This window comes from Drosophila santomea, chromosome X (assembly GCF_016746245.2).
Source record: "Drosophila santomea strain STO CAGO 1482 chromosome X, Prin_Dsan_1.1, whole genome shotgun sequence".
Lineage (NCBI taxonomy): Eukaryota > Metazoa > Arthropoda > Insecta > Diptera > Drosophilidae > Drosophila > Drosophila santomea.
In genome coordinates, this window is record NC_053021.2 from 4129324 (window position 1) to 4150288 (window position 20965).

Below are 20965 nucleotides of genomic sequence, written 5' to 3' on the forward strand. Positions count from 1 at the left end.
CCGGGAATTCGTTTCGATTTTGTACTCTGCGCTCTTTTATCACAATTAGCCAGTCCCAGCAACCAACGCAATCTGTCATCGACCCATTTGTGGTGAGACATCACAGTGCCTGCTCTACAATATACACAAATAGTGTACATATATTCCGATCGTATCGGGAATCGAGGCAAAGTGAAGTGGAGTGGAGTCCAGTTGCCCATTGTCCAAGTAACACACGAGCCGTGATTGTTCACAGTGGTTGCAAAAAGTTGAGCCACGGAGGTGGAACATGGGGCAAGCTAACTGAATTGATAATGCTCTTCTTTTTTTTTTGGGGAACACATTGTTTCTATGCCGAAATTACAATAATATAATAAAGAGTTTACAACGTAGGGGCATACTTGACATCGCTAGTGTGCAAACATCCCGCACCCACACGCCTACGAAAACCTGGCCCACCTGCTACACATACGTACACATACACACACACTCATGCATAGACATAGATAGACATATACATTTATATACCATCCGATCTGAGTGATCAAATAAACAAATTGACGCACGCAGCAAGAAAGTGCGTATACGCAATTAGAATTCCATTAACTAATTTCTTCTCATTTGCATGGCGCACTTTCTAAGTGCATGGGCAGCATCTTGCCGGTGTAATAGCAATAAATAAAAGAACTTTCATTTACATTTAGTCACCATAAGGGGTCTGAAATTACAAAAAAAAAAAAATGGGGAAATGAAGAGCGGAGCAGAAGAACAGCATTTACCATGAATTTTTAAATATTTGTTTGCCGCTTTCGTGGCGAGCACACACAGAATTTATAATTAATTCGTGCATTAAATTTTCGAGTATATTATATTTGGTTATATTCCTTTTTTTTTTTTTTTTTTTTTTTTAATTTTTTGATTTTTTTTCTTGCCTCCCAAATCAATAAGTTATATGTGAGAGTTTCCGTTAATGAGATGCATGATAGCGAGGAATGTGCGCTGACACAAATATGCAAAACGATTTTCGATTATTTCTGGTTATTAATGCCGCATTATTGGCTTGCAACGTGGCGACGACCAGTGAAAAGTGAAGAAAACTGGTTTTCCTGCAAATCACAGCAGCAGACCAATCCCAATGCGACTCTTTCGTATATGTATGTATGTAAATACATATACACGTTTTCCTGTATCTCGAGATTCTGTGCAGATGCAGTTGCAGTTGCAGTTGCAGCGGATCGACAAAATGGCGGTTTCAAAAAAGAAACCAATCAGTGAGTAAAAGTAAAATCGGTTTTTCTTCATTCGGAGCTGACCCAATAAAAAGAAAAGAGCCCAATGTACCACTAATTTACAATTTGCCATCGCCCATATAAGAATTCCCAGCACGTGTGCCTTATTTATTTCAATTTTATGCTGTTTTCAGTTTATTTTTTACAAAAGCTGAAGCGAGCACAAACCAAAATTAAAGTTTATTTGTGTAAATCTTCCAGCTTTTTAATTTATAAGTGCGATAATAAACAGATTGGTTATAAACGTGTGACATTTTAAAACGCGGATAAATTATATATTCAATTATCAATATGGCTCGTATTCATAAATATTTTATTCGTGAAAATATACAAATACAAATATATATATTCTATATTTAACAATTACAAGAATAACAAAAAATGGGTATAAAACTAAAGAATTTAGCATAATATTTTGAATAATGCTGAGGAAGTTCATTAAGTAGGCTTCTATTAAAAGTGCTACTCACTTGGAGTTAGTCAAAAAAGCAAACAAACAAAATCAAACAACCGGCGACATTTTCGAATTTCCCGCCTTGTTTTGAAACGGTTATGGAAGCGGTTAATGGCCGAGTTTCGCTAACTTGAACACTGGAGGGCGCCAGACGTGATACGGTAGTACCATTCTTATTAGTATTTCGGTATTACCATGCAGTAAACGCACGGGCACACTTTTGGCCGGCACTGTTCAACACTGCAAATAGTGCAAAAATTTTTTACAACGTGATTAAATATAGATTATTTTCGAGACATAAACGGACCGCAAGAATCCGCTAACGTAGCAAAAGTAACAGCTCGATATACAAACATATAGGATACACAGGAGGAGAGACCTGCGAATACCCAGGAAACCGAAGGGATCAGTCCATAAATCATCATGCCACGAGGAAAGTTCGTCAACCACAAGGGTCGCAGTCGCCATTTCACATCTCCCGAGGAACTGCAGCAGGAATCGGAGGAGGACAGCGACCAGACCAGCGGCTCGGGATCAGAAAGCGACGATAAAGCCGCAGCCGGCGGCGGAGCCAGTTCCTCCTCCGCCAAAGCAAAGGCTCCCGCCCCACGAAAAGCGCCCGTGAATCGCAATCAAAAGTCGCGATCAGCGGCGGGCGCCGCTGCGGCCAGTTCCTCGGAATCGGAGTCTGGCGAGGATTCCGACGACGACTCCGAAGCGGAAGCCCGCGATGCCAAGAAGGGCGTGGCCTCACTCATCGAAATCGAGAACCCCAACCGGGTGACCAAGAAGGCCACACAAAAGCTGTCGGCCATCAAGCTGGACGACGGGCCACCCGGTTCCGGCGGCCAGCCCAAGCCGGAGCTTTCCCGCCGCGAGCGAGAACAGATCGAGAAGCAAAAAGCGCGCCAGCGCTACGAGAAACTCCATGCTGCTGGCAAAACCACCGAGGCAAAGGCCGATCTGGCCAGATTGGCTCTCATCCGGCAGCAGCGCGAGGAGGCGGCCGCCAAGCGGGAGGCGGAAAAGAAGGCAGCCGATGTGGCCACCAAAAAGCCGGGTGCCAAGTAGAGAATCCATCCTGTAAACCTTCCCTTTCCTCCCTCACGGGGAAAATAAATAGAGCTCTCAATTGTGCAACGTATACAAGAAACGCAATAATCCCTTCTAAGAACAGGGCTAAATGGCAATTAGTTAAGCATAAATTAACGTAAACACACATTCAAAATTATTCAAGTTTTCTAAGCCTGTCTTTTGTAACTGCAAATTATACAAAAATAAACCAACTAATTGTAAAAACGGAGAGCAAGTGAGTGTGTGTCGCCTGGGGTGATGAACCGCAATCAAGGAATTGTAGATAATCCAGGTTGTGTTCATCGTCTAATTCGGTTTACGAGGTATATATTAAACGGATCTATTTGTTTGCCCTGCGTTATCAATGGCATCAGATAGATAGATAGAAAACTACATATATATATATAAGGCATTTAAGTATCAAAAATAGTTTGAAGTTCTGGATATTCCACCAAATTTAATGGAAGTCAATCAAAAGAATAGATGTAGACTAACTACTAGCTATGACTATGACTAAGAAAAACAGTGCGATGGACTATACCACGCCCCAAACCTCCTCGAAGGCGGAGCAGATTTTGGAGCACGCGATGGCCGCCGAAAGTGGATAGTTGCTAATGGAGAACAGCTCCTCCGTGTAGTCCGTTTCAAGAACGCCGTGCGCGAAGGCTCCGATGACAATGACCACCGGCTCATCATAGCTGGCAGAGCTCTCTTCGCCATGTGGCACCAGATCCCGGCAATTGGCCAACAGTTTGCCGGAGAAGCTCATGGCGTATTTCTTGCAACCGACCGGCACGTGATCAGTGATGGGATTCTTAATGACACTCATCAGTCGCCGGGAGGAGTCATTGGCGCGAATTTGGAACTTGTGGAGCAATTGCACCATCAGTCCCGCAAAGCGTTTAAAGGTCCTCGGGATACGGGTCTGTGGATTGATTTCGATAAGGACATTGTGCTCGGTGCGTACGAAGACCTGGAGGAGACCAGCCCGGTTCAGTGGAGAATCGAAGAGCATCAAGAGGCACTGGTGGGTGATGTCCGGACGACAGGATCCCGGATCTCTTTGGTTCTTGCGCATTATTCCCGAGTGATCATCGCAGTTAAGCAGCTCGAAAGTGTTGTGCACCTAGTGAAATGATAATATATATATATATTAATATGTATGGAAGGAGTTCATTTGATGTGACCCACCTTCACCGTCTCCAGTTGGGCTCCTTCCAAAACGATTATCAGCCGCTTCTCGGTGGCATTCAGATGGAGCACCTTGAATTGTTTCTTGTCCAGATCGAACTCCGGATCATCGGCCTTACGACCCACGAACTTTCGCTTCCTGTTGATCGCTTTGCCCTGGCCACCCATGTCGTCAAGTAATTGGATATGGTAAAAACAATTCCAAAACGTATCGTCTACAAATCCGCACGTTTTTCGAAATGCACAGGTTCAGTATGACCCTAAAGCGGGATACCCTAAATACCCGACCTAAAAATATATATGGCATATATTTTCAGTATTTAAATACTGGTAAGAATTCCTCTGCTCTGGTAACACGCCGGCGAGTTTGTTTATTATTTTTGGATTTGGATTCTCGGATCCTTCTGGTCCACCTGGTCCTCCGCCTCCAGTCCTTCGAGATGCGCTCGTGCCCGCTGGCATTTGCCGTGCTTCTTGGCATTTTTCACCTGATCCAGGCCTGCAATCACTGGGTTCTACGCGAGGAGCAAATCGTGCCCAAACTGGACTCCCCATTCCACATGCGGGAGCCTCAGAATCTGGCGGCATTTCTCGAGCAGATCAGGTACAGTGAGTATGTGGAGCGGTCCTATCTGGATCTCCTGCGCAAGCGGGAACAGATTGTGGAGCATCTTCGATTCTCGATGCGTTTCGGTGAGGATCTGGCGGAGCAGGCCAAGTGCGCCATGGACTACTACATGCTAGAGAAACGAATGTCTTACCTGAAGATCACGCCAGAGCAGCTGAAAAGGATTAATCTCCCGGACCAGATGCAATTGCACATCCAGAAGAGCGCATCCTCCATGGGAATGGAGCCGGTTTGCAGCGATTACCACCGATTGAGCGTGGGTCCAGCCACCTACGATCATCTGGAGAGTTTTCAGCCCGAGGTCCTGGCCGCTGCCTTTCTGGAGCGCGACACCAATGTGGGCATGGCCACCGTGGAATTGACCCGCCGATATGCGGTGGAGGGACTGCAGCACCATCCAGCATCCTGGAAGTTCCACACCTTGAGCTCCTACTACTGGCGGATGCGAGGAAATGCCCGGGAGGCACTGCCCTGTGCCAGATTGGCTGCCTTGCTGGCACCGCCGATATTCAAGGATATACCCCTGCTGAGTCTGGGGACCATACTCTTTCGCATGGGCAGACTGGCCGATGCCGATTTGATACTAACTGCCGCGGTGGAACATGCTCCAAATGTGGCCGAGAATCATGTGGTTCTGGCCTCTGCTCTGGCCATGAAACACGACTTCAATCGATCCCTGCAGCACTTCGATGAAGCCGAGCGATTGGATCCCAGCACATTGCCGAGAACCCAGCAGGTGCGAAACTTCATCAGTTGCCTGGAGAACCTCACCAAGAAAACCTCCAAGATGTATAGCTATGTGAAGTACATGAAGAACGAAGTGAAGGAGTTCAAGAAGCTGAAGCATCACATCTCCCAGAATCACGAGAGATTGATCCAACAGCAACTGCCACTGGGAGCGAGGCGTCTGCTTGGCCTGGATGCCCAGACCAACAACGATGATCTCCATCGAAGGGGTCAATACTGCAGCACGCGGACGCCGAATGGTTCGGATGAACCGGTGCTATTCTGCGACTTCTATTCGGACATGCAAATGCGACTGGAAAGCAAGGACGTGGACATCGATGTGCTTGAACGGGATCTGAAGGCCAATACGGATGCCGTCATTCGCCAAGTGTCCACCGAAATCCGGAAGCAGTTCAATTTGGAGCAGCTTAAGGCGGCCAAGGCCCAAATGCCAGCAAAGGCCACCAAGGCTACATAGTAATAGTATAAAGGCAACCACATGGACTGGCACATTCCCTTCACAAATCAACCAAATATTTTGGGTCACAAAATAGCTTTTAGGATTAATCTGTTCTTAAATAGTATTTAGTATTTAGGTATGTGTGCGAGAGACGAGTACGTGTATATATATACACCAATCTATAGGATAAGTTTTCAGGTATAGTTTAATCAGACTAGGCTTTTAAGCGGGAATGTTCGAGAGGAGGTTCTCTAAATGTATGAACGTCTAACTAATTGCCTGGCTTGTTAACAAGATTACTTCTTAAATTAGAAAAACGCTTTTAATGATTACTTTGGTTAAGATTTTAACACATTCGATAAGAAACAAGATTTTAATTATATTTAACTAAGGACAACTTAGTTTATTTCTGGTTTCGTATAGTTAGTAACAACTACACGAACTATTTTACAATGTTTATATTTGTCCAGAACTTCCTCCCTCGAATTTCCCCAAAAAATGAGTATAAAGATCGCGTATTTATATTTAACGCTAGTTTTACATCCAGTTATGTTTCCTAATGTAAAAGAAGAAATCTACAAAAATAACTACAGCCATGATTCAACCGAAGAACACCAGGTTCCTGAGAGGATTTCTTTGGCGCATTACCAATGGATTGGTTGGGTTCTTAAGGCCTCCAGCAGACTGGACAAACTGGCAAAGGAATGGGGATGGTCACCACCACTCACAAGCAAACCGCTCCAGCCGCAATTCCGAGCACCTTCATAGTCCATGTCCATCTTGTTGCCAATGTGAAGGGCCTGCTCCGCTGGAATGTGCAATCTCTTCAGCGGAATTTCGAAGATCCCTCGATCTGGTTTCATAACACCGGCATCGTAGGAAGTCAGAATGAAATCGAATTTCCCGGCAAAGCCCATGGCGTCCAGAACTTGTGGCAGTGAAGAATCGAAATTGGAGATGATGCCCACACATTTGCCGGCACTTAGGACGTTCTGCACCAATTCCTGGGCACCATCCACATGATTCCAACAGGCACTGGTCCGAAAAACAGAAATTAAACGCTGACCGATCTGCTCCAGCTTCTCGGGCGAGAGTCCCTGGTCCACGCAGCTAAAGGTTCGGGCAACCAAATGGAGCCACCATCGCTGCCAGTCCAAACCCGGCGAGTAACGGCCAAAGTTTGGATGCTCGCTGCTCATCGCCTTGAATTGCTGGCGAAAGCATTGCTCCAATCTACGGCGATCCACTCCGGTGACCCCGAACTCCTCTGCCGTCTGATGGTACTGGCGGAGGGGATCTTCCAGGCGAAGCAGCGTGTCCGTCACATCGAAGGTCACCAGGCGAAAGCGTTTCAAATTCGCAACAAATTGCGAAGTCAACGACATTTTTGCCGCCAGTGTGGTATTCTTGTCCACCAGATATTACGTATACGCAGCTGGTATTTTTTCACTATTTTCAAAAACTTCCAAGAGCTTTGGTTAGTTGTAGATCGTTTATTGAAATAAATAATGAAAAATCAGCGAATATAAAATCTATCTATTTATATATCTATAATGATAAAAAATGTATTTTTTCAACGTGTTAATATCTTTTTACATATTAAGAGGTTTTTAAATATAAACAACTTTTTGTAATTGGTGCAAATAACATAACATTAATTCTGGTATTTTTCGCTACACCTGTGCTGTGTGTATTTGTCGGCATTTATTTGCTGCCCGCCGGCGGGCACACTAAACCAAACGAAAATAATTTTGTTACAAAAAAAATCAACAAATCGTATTGTTAAATGGCCGTGCGAACACGAACGACCAAAAATCCGCCGCAGCGCCCGATTCCAAACCAAATCCTCGAGGCAGTCGGTAGTTAATAATACCGCAGAGCGGCCAGATCGGAGGATATATACCATCCATATCCGAGTACCCTCCAACGAGAGATCGGAGCAAATAGAGGTGGAGATCCCGAGAAGATCCACAGTTACGTGATTCCCGGCGACACGGATTCGATTCTGGCTGGGATTGGGCTTCGCATTGGAGCATTGCCCACGGCGGTTCATCGATGCAACAATGAATGTTCGAAAGCGGCCACGTTTGGAAATGGAACTCGGTTCCAACAACACCACCACCACCACCAGCACATCCACGTCCTCCTCCTCCGAAAATAGCAGTAATGCCAATCCAACAGCTGGAAGCCTCATGACCATTACCAATCACCACACCGCTGATTTGTCAGAGGCCCTGGTCAGCAGTTCCTTTGCCAACGGTCATCAAAGCCTAATCCTAACCAGCGCCATGGGAAATCCTCTGATGAACAGCCAAGGTGCTCAGATATTCCTCACCATTTGCGGTGACGAGAACTCGGAGGATTCGGAGGAATACTATACCATTAAACAGGAACCAGGCTCCGATCTGGATATTCATTCGCTGCTGCCCACCAATCTGCAGCTGCCCACTGGCTGTGAGATTTATCTGGTCAAGGACACCGGCAGTTTAATGGGTGAATCGCCGACCAAGGCGGCCATCAAGCTGGAACTGGATACGTTGAGCGAAAAGCCGCGTCTTCCAACTGTTACAACTTCCTCCTGCACAAAGCCTCTGGTTATAACCACCCAAACCGTATATCCTCCCACTCCAGGCAACACTACCACCTCCAGTGTCCTGTACGGCTCACACGGCCAAAGCCACGCCCAAGCCCGATCCCAGCCAGAATCCGCTGGCCAAACGCCATCCAGTAAACTGGAGGCGTATAAGAAACGCGATGACAAACGTCGTGCCACGCATAACGAAGTCGAACGCCGGCGTCGCGACAAGATCAACAGCTGGATCTTCAAGCTCAAGGAAATGCTGCCCAGTCTGAGCTCCAGCTCCAGTTTCAGCGAGGCGAGCACAAGTCCCAGCACCATCGGAAGTACGAGTACCAATGGAAGCGCAAATGGAAGTAGCCACTCCAAAGGGAATGCCAGCAGTGCCAGTGGACGGACGCCGCCCAATGACTCCAAGTCGCAGATCCTGATCAAGGCGTGCGAGTACATCAAGAGCATGCAGGGCGAGATTGACACGTGAGTGGGGTCTTGGTCGCAGGGGGAAACCATTGAATCGGAAATCCAAAAGTCCATTTTGTACATAAATAAGGGCTTCTATTGATTTTCAGCTATATAACTTTTATGATTTCTTATTGAAAAAATGCATATTGTTGTACAAGAAAGGGTTTGCTATCAGGCTTATAGATCTAGCCAATCAACTCCACATTCTGCTTACATCATGTATTGAATGCAAGCGGGGATAAAGTTACCCAAAGGGCGGACACTTGATCTTTTCCACATTTCCAGTAGATATGCGTACTTAATGTGCTGACAAAGGGGTGTTATCTTTTTAGTAAACAAAACCCCTCGAAGCGGTTCTTTTTCGCCACTATCTGGTGCAATATGAGCTGGACCCTCGAATGTCCCAGTGATTCAAGACTTGAGCATAGGATTTCCATGTTAATCAAATGCGGTTTCCCCCTGAGCAAAACCATACACCCAAATGGTCACCATTGAAAAACAAACAAACAAACTACTCAATTTTGTCCATCTAAAAAACAGGCTACGCGACTGTCTGCGGGAGGCGGATGGCCTGAGGGCCAGCAACCAGGCGCTGCGGGAGGAACTGGATCGTCTGAAGCGCCAGCAACAGCTCCAGGAGCGCTTCCACACGGCCGGCGGCAGATCGACCTTCAATGTTACGCTGAACTCACTAAACAGCTCGGCAACAAGTGATCTTTTCGAGGGCATCGATACGACGCCCAATCTGGCCGCCGTCTCGTCGCTGGGATTCGGCAAGCGTGGCCTGCTGATCAGCGATTTTGATGAGTAAGCCAGCTGGCAGCGGAAAAAGAGTGGAAAGAACAACATATGGGTGCACCGATTTGGTTACCGGCTACCGGTTACGGGTTACGGGATATGGGATACGGGAAAAACAAAAAAACAAAAACGTAGGCGGATGGACAAGCGCTGGCGCCTTCACAAAACATATACGCCCATCCACCAAAGAATGACGTGCAACGTAACGTACACGCAACGCAACATACGCAGTACAATAAACGGACATGACGAGTGATTCCTTGTTATCGCCGCTCTGTTATATGTTATATAAGAAAAGCATATTACATATGTGTATGTATATGTATATGCAGTCGAACTTCGGTGACTCAAGCCAAGTTATTGGCCTAACCGCTCTGACAAAAAGCTGTTCTCAATTGAGTTTAATTAACGAGCCGCGGCACAACACAGCTGCTTTTATATGTTATATCTGTTATTGGTATTATTCCTTCCCTACCCACTACCTCCCTCCCTCCATCACCTCAAAAGTGAGTCCAAAAAAAATCATGCATATAACGATCTAACAAAATTTTTGTACCACAGAAACATGGTTCATCCATGCCGCGTTCATTTTCATATTTAGTTAGGGTTCCGGGATATTAGATCACAAACAAATATTGTTGATAAGCAGCTTTAAAGCCCTTTCTGTTCCTCCAGGTATTTTTTTCTATATTCAATATTAAATTATGTTTAAGATATACGTATGTATATTTGTTTCGATTTGCACAGCGAATCTATAACTAAGCCATGTTTAAAACAATTTCTATGCGTTCATTTGAACTACTACTACAGTTGTAGTTTTCACTTTCAACAAGAGGTTATTGTAATTGAAAGTAAAATATTTTTTCAAAAATGTCATCTAAACAAATTGAAATAATAGTAAAATAACATAGAATAGGTATAAGAAATTTCTTGCTGAAAGTGGAAACGGAAGTGGTGGACATATTATAAAGAAGTTTTTAATTCGTTATACAGGAATCTAGTTATAAGTCTGAAGCTTGAGTAACAAAAGTTCGATTGTATAGATGTTAAATGATTTTTTTTTTATTTATCTATGGAAAGCACTCAGATCCTCAAGCGGTTTGCCATCATTATATACCTATGAATTACCTAGAAATACAAGCAAAATCTAAAAGCGTTAACGATACCTACCTATTGCATATATACCTTGAACTAAATCATATTTGGAGCATGTTTGTGCTTGATTTTTCGATTTTATTGTACTGTTTCTCGCACTAATTACCTACAAAATAATGTAACGAAATTATACTATATCTAGTTATATCGTATATATAATATATATTATATATATATATATATAGACAAGTGTACATACGTAGTGCAGGCGGTAGAACAGTGGGAGTTCGAGGGAGATGCGGCTATATAGTGCCGCACTGCTCGTCGGGGGCGTGTGCACCGTTACAGATAAAACGCTATTGTTGATAAAGAATAATATTATATTATATTATATTTGAGCATAAAGTTGTTGTGCATGTTATATCACTGTTTTCGATATACGACGCTGTTTCAGAAGTATACAGAACAAAATGTTTTAAATATGATTCATTTGTAATACATACTTAACAAAAATGCCAAAAAAAACAAAAAACAAACAAACACACCACAATAATGCAAACACACTAAGATTGTAAGGATTCGGTATTGTGAGGTACTGGGAATCGCATTGTTTGACCCATGGCCGAAACGAAATGGGATCTTGTGTTACTTGTTGCTATCTATATGCAGTACATTACAATAATATCACATTTCTGTCATTTGACAGCTAATAATTCTATTCAATTTCAATAAACGAACTCAGTAATGGTTAACACACACAATCAATTTCTCATTCAATGGAATTGCTAGAATGCGGGCATCGCATCGATTCATAAGAAGGATGTGCTGGTTTGCTTTCACAGCTGTGTCTATGATTAAATATCAACGTGTCACACTCAACAGCCCTCAAAAAAAAAAAAGACAGATATATATATATATTTATATATATTTTTGAGATTATGTAGTAGGAAACATTCACAGTTTTTAGACAATCTGTCGCCTGGCGTAATCACCCACATGGAGCAAGCCGTGTTCCACGGATGCAATGTGCAGATTGGCTCCATTCATGTACTCCACATTAATGTGGGGATTTTGCAGCTCAGAGATCAGAGTGGAGCACGCGGCTGCTGGATCCCCAGTGCCAACTAGGTTATCCTGTAGGCAAATCACCAATAAATAGCGTAAGCATTAGCAAAGTCACTTACTTACCGCCCAAAATTCGTTGCCAGGCAGGGCATTTCCATCCCAGGCGTAGGTCACCACGGGCAGCATGTCCTTCGTTAGTTTGTCTCCCGGGTTTCTGGCCGAATTCCGGATGCGAATGCCACCTTGCGGATGTTTGTCCACGGGAAAGGTGGCTCCGTCGTACAAGCTTCCCACCCTCGGTAAATGAAACCAGGAGAAGTGTATCACTCCAATGTTGCTGAGGCGTTCTCCAAGTGCTCGCAATCGTCCCTCAAACGCTTCGAAGAAGGTGCGCTCCTGCTGACCAGCTGCCTTCCAAACGCCCAGTCCGATGCCCACCACATGGATATAGGCGGGCTTGCCAGCCTTGGATGCTCTATCCTGTGCCTCCAAAAGCAGGGTATCGAAACTGATGGCATATCGCTTGCGCATGACCTGGTGATCGAAAATGCCCTCGGTAACCTCTTCGAAACGCTTATCATCATGAGGAGTGTCTCCGTAAATGAAGTCCCTGGGTTCCTCGTAGAACTCTCGCCAGATTCTACGAAAATCTGATGCAGGTGCGGCAGTCTCACTGGACATGCTGGCCAACCCATAACCTTTGGCCTGAGTGTTTTGGGTTTCGGTTATCATGATATCCTGGTATTCCATCACATAGGGGCGCTCGAAACGAGCTCCAATCAATCCAATGATCACGCCCTCCCGTTCGATTGTGTCCTTATTCTGGGTCACCTCACCAGCATTCGATCTCCTCCCATCATTGATGAACTCCGAGTGGCAGGACACGTAGAGCAGGGCGGCCAGCTTGATCTCGTCGTAGCTGAGCACCGAGTTCAGAGTGAGGGGATCCTTTTCGCTGAAAGTGCCCACCGCCTCGAAGCCCTCAAGTCCAATTTTGCCACCCATGGTACGGTAGTAGTCGCCACTGCCGAAGAACCACACACATCTCTTCACCAGAAGGCGCTGCAGAAAGTCAACTAGAGTCATGTCCTTGTAGATTAGCTTTTCCTGCTCGCTGCCTGTAAAACCATGATTTCCTTCGGTTTAAAGCTTGGTAATACACAAAGTTTTATAAACACAACTTCTAACAGTTGAAAACTTAATAGAGGAAAATTTAAAACAAAGCCTTTATACAATATCCCCCCTTTTGATAAGCTGACAAAATATGACCACACTCTTAAGCTTCTCCTGAATCATGAGAGCCCCCAAAAAAACTGAAGGTTTCTGGCTGTACCAACCGAACTTGAGCTTGTGCTCCAGGAAACTGATGTAGAGTAGGAGGGTCCGTTCGTGAATCACCGGATAGGCGGATGCGATTTGCTTTCGTATGTGATCACTTCGATCCACCGGTTGCGCTTTCACCCGGCAGGTATCGATGCCAAACTAATGTGGGGGGGATTGAATCCTTGTCTATAGACATTACAAATTCGAATTCAATTCCAATGAGTATACCTTGGCGGGAAACTTCTCTGATACAGATTTAAAATGATTCAGATCCACCGGAACGTTGGGTTTTTCCATTTGCCGGCATTGTTGCAGCATCTGATGACCGAAAACACTTTCCGGGAGATTCGTACAATTGGCAGGCCATACGGCGGAAGATATCCCGCACACAGAACCCATTATGGGACTCATAGAGAACAGATGCACAAGGGATCTTAGTAGAGTTCCCCGGATCGCAAAGCTCGACATTGATAAGAATACATGTACATGTGAAATGAACCGTCAGTGCTGCAAACTGACGTCCGATATTATTATTATGACTTATTTCCACTGGACTACGCATAATTCAACGCTACTCAAAAGCCTTACAAAATAAATGTATATTCATTAAACGTGGAAAATATTTTAGAATTTCAAGCTCAAAGAATTTTGTTTGAAAATATTTTTTTTTAAGGGTAAAAACGATTTTTTTTGAAAATAGTTAGTTTTGAGGTATTAAAAATGCTTAATTGCTTAAGTGTTTATATTTTCTAAACTAAAAGTTTTTTCAAAATTCTAAAGGGTGGTCAAACGTGGTCAAACGAACTTTTTGAAGTTCGAAAATTTTCGAAATTCCATATCTTCAAAACTGGACGTGGTCAAAAAAAAGTAATTGGTGGTCAAACATGGTCAAACGATTCCACCTTTCAAATTTCAAAAATTTGATTTTTGCGGACCCAGCTTCTTTGAGCTAGAATTTGTCACTCTACATTTATTATAAAACCAATGGTTTTTATTAATTTAATTTAAACGTTGCTCCATTGAATGTGTGTCCGAAAATATTTGCTGTTCTGTTTCCATTAAGAGATATTTGGTAATTTGGAAAAAATATTAATTTTGCTCAAACATTTCTCTAATATAGCGATAAATCTGTGTTAATAATTCTCGAAACAGATTCATGATAGACATACTTTCAAGCACTAGTTACTTTTTACAAGGTATTTTATTTTAATTACAAAAGGTTGTTAATCATTTAAATTAAATCTGAGACTGCAACGCATTGCGCACACATTTCCCCCAGAGTTTTGTGTGTCGCCTTCCTTTGCTACTTCCAATCCTGGTTTTCCGGTCGGGATTACACGACGCGCTTGACCTCGAAGAAGCGCTTCAGGTAGTACACCTGGCCCACTGTCATCAGGACCAGCACCAGGGCTTCGAAGGTGGACCACAGCACCACCCGCGAGTTGGTGTTCTCGTTCACCGAGCGATGGATCTTGTCACGCACCTAAGGGAGTGAATAAATTGGGGGATTAGTCGTGGATGGCACAAGACACTTAGCAGTTAATAAATAGAAATAATGCCTGGAAATATTCTTAGCTTTATCCAAAGTGGATAGTAATCTCTTCTGCTTTATATGCACATACGTATCCACTAGGTATTGTTTATGTGGCAGCTAGAACAAGTCACCAAGTTCGCTCTTGAATCTTACGACGTGGATCTGTACAAGCAATGCTGGAGGCTTCCACGATATGTGGCAGTTGTTGACTCGATTGCCCCAGTACTCCATTTACCCCAAATGCTTTTGGCTACATTTAAGACGGCTAAGCCTTCCAAGAAATGGTTCCTCATCGCCCAATCCTGATTATGTGGCAGCTGGCGGCAGCACTTCCCCTCTTCACTCACATGCATGTACTCCTGTTCGTGCTTGACACTAGTCAGCGTGCCGGAGAGCTCCCGGATCATGTCCTCCAGCTTGGTGTGGCCCACCTCCTCCTCGCCGGGTGCTCCGGGTGCACGTTGCGGGGCCTCTCCCAAGTCGATGGAGAACATGACTAGTTTGGGGGTCATGCTGCTGCGCTCGTTGTTGAAGCACACGGTGTAGGTTCCCTTGGCGGGGGCTACAAAGGTGTACTTGCCGGAGGACTCCTTTTCGCTCTCGTGCATCACATGGTTCTCCGGGCCGCTGATCTTGATGTCCACGTCTAGGAAGCCACCGTCAATCACTTCGAAGGTGACGCCTGCAAAGTCACCACCACTTTATCAGTTTAAAGCCTTTGCCAAAGACTGCAAATCCATATCTCTCACGTACCAAACTTTGTGCCGCCTTCGACGTTCTCGAAGAAGCACTCCTCATTGTGGGCGTCCACGCTGACGATGAAGGCGTAGCTGGAGCGGCACAGGATCAGAAGACTGGCCACAAGGAGCAGTACCTTGGCAAGCGTCGATTCCATTGTTTTTCTGGGTACTTTTGGCCTGGTTTTTAATCGCTATTAAACGTACTGCAGCCACGTAGTTGTAGTCGATTCGATAGACTCCGATAGGTTTGGACAAATAGAGGATATCGAAGAACATCAGTTCTCGATAGTTTCGAATAACGATAGCCACCGATAGGTGCTTAAATATACAGACTAACGATACCAAATGTTTATATCGTTTTAAAATTACCTAAAATGAAAACTTTAAAAATAAAGTAATTGTCGCGGTTATTTCGTTTAAAGTATTTGCTTTCGTAAGCGATACATTTCATCATTTACGTGCGAACCTATCTGTAAAACCCTTGGTATCTTCCATTATTGTTGAAGTGTTTTAGTATTTTCGTGCGTTGCGCTTTTTGGTATTTAGTGATCGTCTTGCAGCGACTATCGATAGTTGCCCACCATTAGAAAACAGAAAGCTAAAAAAATGCAAAAATTGGCCAGAATTTCGGCATAAATAATAGTATCCCTTGAAAAATTCGCAAGCTGCGTGGCAGGACGAGCGGCTGACCACCAGTTCGTCTTGAGGATCCGACATCCAGAACGAAGGTTTCACAGTGGACGCTTTTGCAAGAAACAGAAAGGGAAAACTGCCAACTCCCACACAATAAGAAAAAAAAAAAGAAAAAATCATCAGAACGGAAAGTAAAAGGTCAAGTGGTCATCCGAGTCTAGGGAAATCTTTGCAAGAATGCAGCAGAACTCGGCCAGCAATCCCTTCGCCATGTCCACATATGTGGAGCGGCCCCAAATGGGATTGGACGTCGAATTCGGAGCGGATCCTGCCAGCGGAGCAGCTTTCTTCCAATCCGACGGACGCAAGCACGATGATCTAAAGCAAATGCTGGACAGCAACAAGGATGGCCTTAAGCTGGAAGCCATGAAGCGCATCATTGGGATGATTGCCCGCGGACGGGATGCCAGTGATCTGTTCCCGGCTGTCGTCAAGAATGTGGTGTCCAAGAACATCGAGGTCAAGAAGTTGGTCTACGTCTATTTGGTGAGATACGCCGAGGAGCAGCAGGACTTGGCCCTGCTATCCATTTCCACGTTTCAGAGGGCCCTCAAGGACCCCAATCAACTTATTCGCGCCTCCGCTCTGCGAGTGTTATCCTCCATAAGGGTGAGCATGATTGTGCCCATCGTAATGCTGGCCATCCGGGATAGTGCCGCGGACTTGAGTCCGTATGTGCGGAAAACAGCGGCCCATGCAATCCCCAAGTTGTATTCCCTGGATCCGGATCAAAAGGATGAACTGGTCATGGTCATTGAGAAGCTTTTATCGGATCGCACTACTCTAGTGGTGGGATCGGCGGTGATGGCCTTTGACGAGGTGGGTCTCCAGCTAAAATAAACCATTTCCCGTCTGTATAGCAAGGGTCTTTATTCGTAGGTTTGTCCGGAACGTGTAGACTTGATTCACAAGAACTACCGCAAGCTGTGCAATTTCCTCCTGGATGTGGACGAATGGGGTCAGGTGATCATCATTAATATGTTGACCCGCTACGCGCGAACTCAGTTCGTTGATCCCAATGCGGATGAGGAGGATCTGGTCAACGATGGCCTGGGCGAAACGCCTGTTAATGAACGCTTCTACGACGAATCCTCGCAGTCGTCTTCCCACAGCGATGATGGCAGTAGCGATGGCGAAAAAAACAACCCACGCACCAACAACAACAACAATGGCGGCAGAAATGGCAGTAGGACACCCAGCTCACCGAGCAACAGCTACCACATCGATGTGGACCATCGCCTGCTGTTGAGGCAAACGAAACCACTGCTACAATCGCGAAATGCCTCCGTGGTGATGGCAGTGGCGCAGCTGTATCATCATGTGGCTCCCAAGAATGAAGTGCAACTGATTGCCAAGGCACTAATACGATTGCTTCGATCGCATAAGGAAGTTCAGAGCGTAGTGCTCAATTGCATTGCCTCGATGTCCACCAAGCGAAAGGCGATCTTTGAGCCGCATCTCAAATCGTTCTTTGTGCGCACCAGCGATCCCACACACATAAAGCTCCTCAAGCTGGATATTCTGACCAATCTGGCTTCGGCGGGCAGCATTTCGCTTATCCTGCGCGAATTTCAAACCTACATCTCCAGCAGCGATCGTTCGTTTGTGGCGGCCACGATTCAGGCCATTGGCCGATGTGCATCCAGCATTAAGGAGGTTACCGAGACCTGTTTGAGTGGTCTCGTGCATTTGCTGTCCAACCATGACGGTGCGTTTAGCTTTCCTTTAGCAGTTTCTATATCAATTTTTAATATTTATTCCGTTCAGAGCACGTGGTGGCCGAGAGCGTGGTGGTGATCAAGCGTCTCCTGCAAACGAAAGCCGCCGAGCACTTTGAGATTATTACCCAGATGGCCAAACTGATCGACTATATTAATGTGCCGGCAGCTAGGGCAGCCATCATCTGGCTTATAGGCGAATACAACGAGAAGGTGCCGCTGATTGCCCCGGATGTGCTGCGCAAGATGGCCAAGTCGTTTGTCGATGAGCAGGATGTGGTGAAGCTGCAGGTCCTCAACCTAGGCGTCAAGCTCTATTTGACCAATCCGGAGCAGACGTCGTTGCTGTGTCAGTACGTCTTTACGCTGGCCCGCTATGATCCCAACTACGATGTCCGTGATCGCGCCCGTTTTCTGCGTCAAATCATCTTTCCGGCAAGCGGAACGAGCTCGGTGCTCAGTCAGCATGCCCGCCAAGTATTCCTCGCCAGCAAACCGGCTCCGGTGCCGGAGAGTAAATACCGGGATGGCAACACCTTCCAGTTGGGATCGTTGTCCCACTACCTGAACATGCCAGCGGCTGGCTACAAGGAACTGCCCGCCTTTCCGGTGATTCCACCGGACTCATCGGTACGCAACATAGCTGGATTTATGCAGGACAAGCTGCCGGGCGAGGATTCGCCTTCAGGACATTCCAAGGATACATCTGGCCGGGAAGGCGGTAAGGAAAAGGGTGCTGGTGGCGAGAAGGGCTTCCTCTCTGAGTCGGACGACAAGTCTTCCGCGTACTCGGAATCAGGGAGCAGCAGTGGCAGTGGCACCAGCGACAGTGAATCTGATAGCGATGGCAGCGGGAGCAGCGATGACGAAGAGGAGCAAAAGCAGCAGCAGCACCCAAAGGTTTCCTCGATGAAGGAGCGGCTTGTCGATGCTGCAAGCAATGAGCTAGCCACTACTTCTTCGCCGGTCAAAGCAACTACAAACAATAATAACAATACGGCAGGCTCATCGGGAACCTCGGACAGCGAGGATTCATCGGCGTACAGTGGCAGTAGTAGTAGTAATGACAGCGCTTCCGGTAGCGAGAATGAAGTGAAAAAGAACGAAACGGAAACAAAGCCGGAGAAATTGAAAGAGGAGCAGGCAAAACAGCCGGAGCAAACACCCTCCAAAAGCAATCTGGATCTGCTTCTCGATCTGGATGATATTCCGCCCATTGGTCCTGTGATGACGCCCTCACTGGGAGGATTCCTAACGCCCGGTAATCAGTTGCATCCCCAAACAAAGCTCTTTCTATAATAATTCTTCAATAGGCACCCCAATGATGGCTGGACAGGCGGCGCCACTGCAGCCGCAGCACGCTCGTAATCGGGTGGAGTTGGTGGGTCCCTCGCACATCGAGTTCAAGCACAAGGAGCTGCTTAACAAGGTCAGTGGACGTGGGCTGCATTTGGCCTACCGTTTCACCCGCTCCCCGCATCTCTACTCCTCGAGCATGTGCTCCATTGAGCTGCAGTTCCAGAATCGTGGCGAGAAAGAGATTACGGCCATTCGCCTGGGCCAAAAAACTCTGCCGGCGGGCATGCAATTGAATGAGTTTGCGCCAATTACTGTTATCCAGCCTCAACAAACAGCCAGTGCGGTGCTGGGCGTGGATTTCAATGATTCGACGCATGCTGTTGACCTGGAGCTTCTCTCAAGTGCGGGCAGTTCACGATTGCAATTGAAGCCGCCGGTGGGCGAGCTGGTGAGATCCGTCCAGATCGGCGAGAGCTGTCATCGCGAGGAGCGGGCAAAGCTCCGTGGTATGAACGAGCACCAGTGCGAGTTGCGTGGTCTGAGGCAGGATCTAATCGATGTGGCCGCGTTGCGGCAAAAGGTTTTCGAGTCGATCAATGTGGCGCATACGCACAGCTCTTCCAGCGGCCAGCTACACTGTTTCGCCGGTCAAACCTTGAGCTCCAAAAGCCTCGTGCTGCTCACTCTCCATTGGAAAACGGAGGATGCCCTCACACTGCTGGTAAACTGCGAGAAAATGGTCATTGGATCCATGGTGCTCAACGAGTTGCGCAATGCTCTGCAGCTCAGTTTTGCCATGTAAGCGATGGGACACGAAAGTGAGCGAGACAGCGACTCCACAGCGAACAAAATTGAGAAGGGTAATCCCCCTGGAGCAGGGCTACTCAACTGAGAACAAGGCAATGCCGCCTCACTACGTAAACATAGCATTCATATTTAGCTACACACTTGTAAAAGGGCGGGGAGAGCATAAGCTTTGAAATGTTTATAATATTAGTTGAGATTACAGGTTTTAAATTCCATTTTCGAGAGATTAATTGTGCAGTGTAACGGATGATGGTATTGAAATCCGAAGTTAATTTAAATTCATTTGGGATTGCAATTGCAGCCGTATTTAAACCTATTCCTTAAATTGTTAAAAAATTATAATGAATGAAAAGTGAAGCAAACCATTATGTATATGCTACGAAACTATATTTATTGTTATACACTTTCGTATATACTGAGATATTTTGCATAAATAAGTCACCATTTCCTTTTACGAATGGATGAACACAACATGCGATTAGTGTAGCTTTCATATCCAAATCGAAAATCATATGAATCATGATCCTAACGCTTTTAATATTCCTATATACAAACTGCAACCACAAATTCCGGATAAAGAAATGAGGTCTTATAATTGATTAATTGATGGAACTCGAATCGTTGCCGATCCAAATCCTATCCTCCAATCCATCCTACTTAGCTAGGCGTGTGTGTAATGTGTGTATGAGTAATCGAAACGTATTTGTAAAGTGTTTGATGTTGTAAATCTGTTGCCTTCGTGCTCTATGCGGCCTTCTTCAAATCGTAGCAAAGACAAACGAATATCGAATCTATATATTATATGTTATATTCATACAATAAACAGCGCAAATTCTGGCAAAGTAAAGTGAACAAATGAAACGTATTATGATAAAAAGCCAAACTGTTAATCTGCCTGAAAGAGAAAAGCTGAATCTCCGCATTGAAAAGCTGAAATAAAAGCTTACTTTTAAATTGTGAACGGCTTACCTGTTTTGGATAACCCAATTAAGTGGTTAAACTTGAATATCCAGTAAAAATGCTTTTTCCACAAGTTTTCATTTATTTTGTTG

The 20965-nt window shown here is 45.5% G+C and overlaps 8 protein-coding genes and 1 long non-coding RNA gene across 9 annotated transcripts in view; 5 read left to right on the top strand and 4 right to left on the bottom strand.

Annotated features, from left to right (window-relative positions):
- The window catches only part of LOC120455062, a 217383-nt gene that overhangs the window by 54947 nt on the left and 141471 nt on the right, over positions 1-20965 (top strand). The window lies entirely within an intron of this gene.
- On the top strand, positions 1761-3025 carry LOC120455057 (28 kDa heat- and acid-stable phosphoprotein). The gene has a single exon (XM_039640911.2). The coding sequence runs from the start codon at positions 2146-2148 to the stop codon at positions 2791-2793; it is 648 nt and encodes a 215-aa protein (XP_039496845.1). The 5' UTR covers positions 1761-2145; the 3' UTR covers positions 2794-3025.
- On the bottom strand, positions 3224-4234 carry LOC120455054 (ribosomal RNA small subunit methyltransferase NEP1). The gene is made up of 2 exons (XM_039640906.1): positions 3988-4234; positions 3224-3922 (listed from the first exon to the last, which is right to left on the bottom strand). The coding sequence occupies exons 1-2, from the start codon at positions 4153-4155 to the stop codon at positions 3332-3334; spliced, it is 759 nt and encodes a 252-aa protein (XP_039496840.1). The 5' UTR covers positions 4156-4234; the 3' UTR covers positions 3224-3331.
- On the top strand, positions 4331-6388 carry LOC120455049. The gene has a single exon (XM_039640902.2). It carries the CDS (start codon positions 4428-4430, stop codon positions 5817-5819), a length of 1392 nt encoding a protein of 463 aa, XP_039496836.1. The 5' UTR covers positions 4331-4427; the 3' UTR covers positions 5820-6388.
- LOC120455055 (rhythmically expressed gene 2 protein) lies at positions 6307-7215 on the bottom strand. Its single transcript, XM_039640908.2, has one exon. The coding sequence runs from the start codon at positions 7184-7186 to the stop codon at positions 6446-6448; it is 741 nt and encodes a 246-aa protein (XP_039496842.1). The 5' UTR covers positions 7187-7215; the 3' UTR covers positions 6307-6445.
- Positions 7523-11490, top strand: LOC120455053 (uncharacterized protein DDB_G0271670). The gene is made up of 2 exons (XM_039640905.2): positions 7523-8856; positions 9382-11490. The coding sequence occupies exons 1-2, from the start codon at positions 7865-7867 to the stop codon at positions 9650-9652; spliced, it is 1263 nt and encodes a 420-aa protein (XP_039496839.1). The 5' UTR covers positions 7523-7864; the 3' UTR covers positions 9653-11490.
- LOC120455050 lies at positions 11660-13687 on the bottom strand. The gene is made up of 4 exons (XM_039640903.2): positions 13351-13687; positions 13137-13281; positions 11923-12917; positions 11660-11868 (listed from the first exon to the last, which is right to left on the bottom strand). Exons 1-4 carry the CDS (start codon positions 13588-13590, stop codon positions 11698-11700), a joined length of 1551 nt encoding a protein of 516 aa, XP_039496837.1. The 5' UTR covers positions 13591-13687; the 3' UTR covers positions 11660-11697.
- Positions 14305-15647, bottom strand: LOC120455058 (transmembrane emp24 domain-containing protein 2). The gene is made up of 3 exons (XM_039640912.1): positions 15410-15647; positions 15004-15338; positions 14305-14605 (listed from the first exon to the last, which is right to left on the bottom strand). The coding sequence occupies exons 1-3, from the start codon at positions 15549-15551 to the stop codon at positions 14456-14458; spliced, it is 627 nt and encodes a 208-aa protein (XP_039496846.1). The 5' UTR covers positions 15552-15647; the 3' UTR covers positions 14305-14455.
- On the top strand, positions 15957-20384 carry LOC120455046 (AP-3 complex subunit beta-2). The gene is made up of 4 exons (XM_039640894.2): positions 15957-16908; positions 16969-17797; positions 17857-19068; positions 19121-20384. Exons 1-4 carry the CDS (start codon positions 16267-16269, stop codon positions 19906-19908), a joined length of 3471 nt encoding a protein of 1156 aa, XP_039496828.1. The 5' UTR covers positions 15957-16266; the 3' UTR covers positions 19909-20384.

Bases quoted from the DNA above. Each gene is read 5' to 3' on its own strand.
- LOC120455053 (XM_039640905.2), top strand. From the start codon at position 7,865: ATGAATGTTCGAAAGCGGCCACGTTTGGAAATGGAACTCGGTTCCAAC. The intron at 8,857-9,381 runs GTGAGTGGGGTC...TCTAAAAAACAG, and splicing joins ATGCAGGGCGAGATTGACAC to GCTACGCGACTGTCTGCGGG.
- LOC120455058 (XM_039640912.1), bottom strand. From the start codon at position 15,551: ATGGAATCGACGCTTGCCAAGGTACTGCTCCTTGTGGCCAGTCTTCTG. The intron at 15,339-15,409 runs GTACGTGAGAGA...GTGACTTTGCAG, and splicing joins CGAAGGCGGCACAAAGTTTG to GCGTCACCTTCGAAGTGATT. The intron at 14,606-15,003 runs GTGAGTGAAGAG...TCACTCCCTTAG, and splicing joins ACGAACAGGAGTACATGCAT to GTGCGTGACAAGATCCATCG.
- LOC120455057 (XM_039640911.2), top strand. From the start codon at position 2,146: ATGCCACGAGGAAAGTTCGTCAACCACAAGGGTCGCAGTCGCCATTTC.
- LOC120455054 (XM_039640906.1), bottom strand. From the start codon at position 4,155: ATGGGTGGCCAGGGCAAAGCGATCAACAGGAAGCGAAAGTTCGTGGGT. The intron at 3,923-3,987 runs GTGGGTCACATC...TCATTTCACTAG, and splicing joins CCCAACTGGAGACGGTGAAG to GTGCACAACACTTTCGAGCT.
- LOC120455049 (XM_039640902.2), top strand. From the start codon at position 4,428: ATGCGCTCGTGCCCGCTGGCATTTGCCGTGCTTCTTGGCATTTTTCAC.
- LOC120455050 (XM_039640903.2), bottom strand. From the start codon at position 13,590: ATGTCGAGCTTTGCGATCCGGGGAACTCTACTAAGATCCCTTGTGCAT. The intron at 13,282-13,350 runs GTATACTCATTG...CCCCCACATTAG, and splicing joins CAGAGAAGTTTCCCGCCAAG to TTTGGCATCGATACCTGCCG. The intron at 11,869-11,922 runs GTAAGTAAGTGA...ATTTGCCTACAG, and splicing joins CTGGCAACGAATTTTGGGCG to GATAACCTAGTTGGCACTGG.
- LOC120455055 (XM_039640908.2), bottom strand. From the start codon at position 7,186: ATGTCGTTGACTTCGCAATTTGTTGCGAATTTGAAACGCTTTCGCCTG.
- LOC120455046 (XM_039640894.2), top strand. From the start codon at position 16,267: ATGCAGCAGAACTCGGCCAGCAATCCCTTCGCCATGTCCACATATGTG. The intron at 16,909-16,968 runs GTGGGTCTCCAG...CTTTATTCGTAG, and splicing joins CGGTGATGGCCTTTGACGAG to GTTTGTCCGGAACGTGTAGA. The intron at 17,798-17,856 runs GTGCGTTTAGCT...TATTCCGTTCAG, and splicing joins TTTGCTGTCCAACCATGACG to AGCACGTGGTGGCCGAGAGC.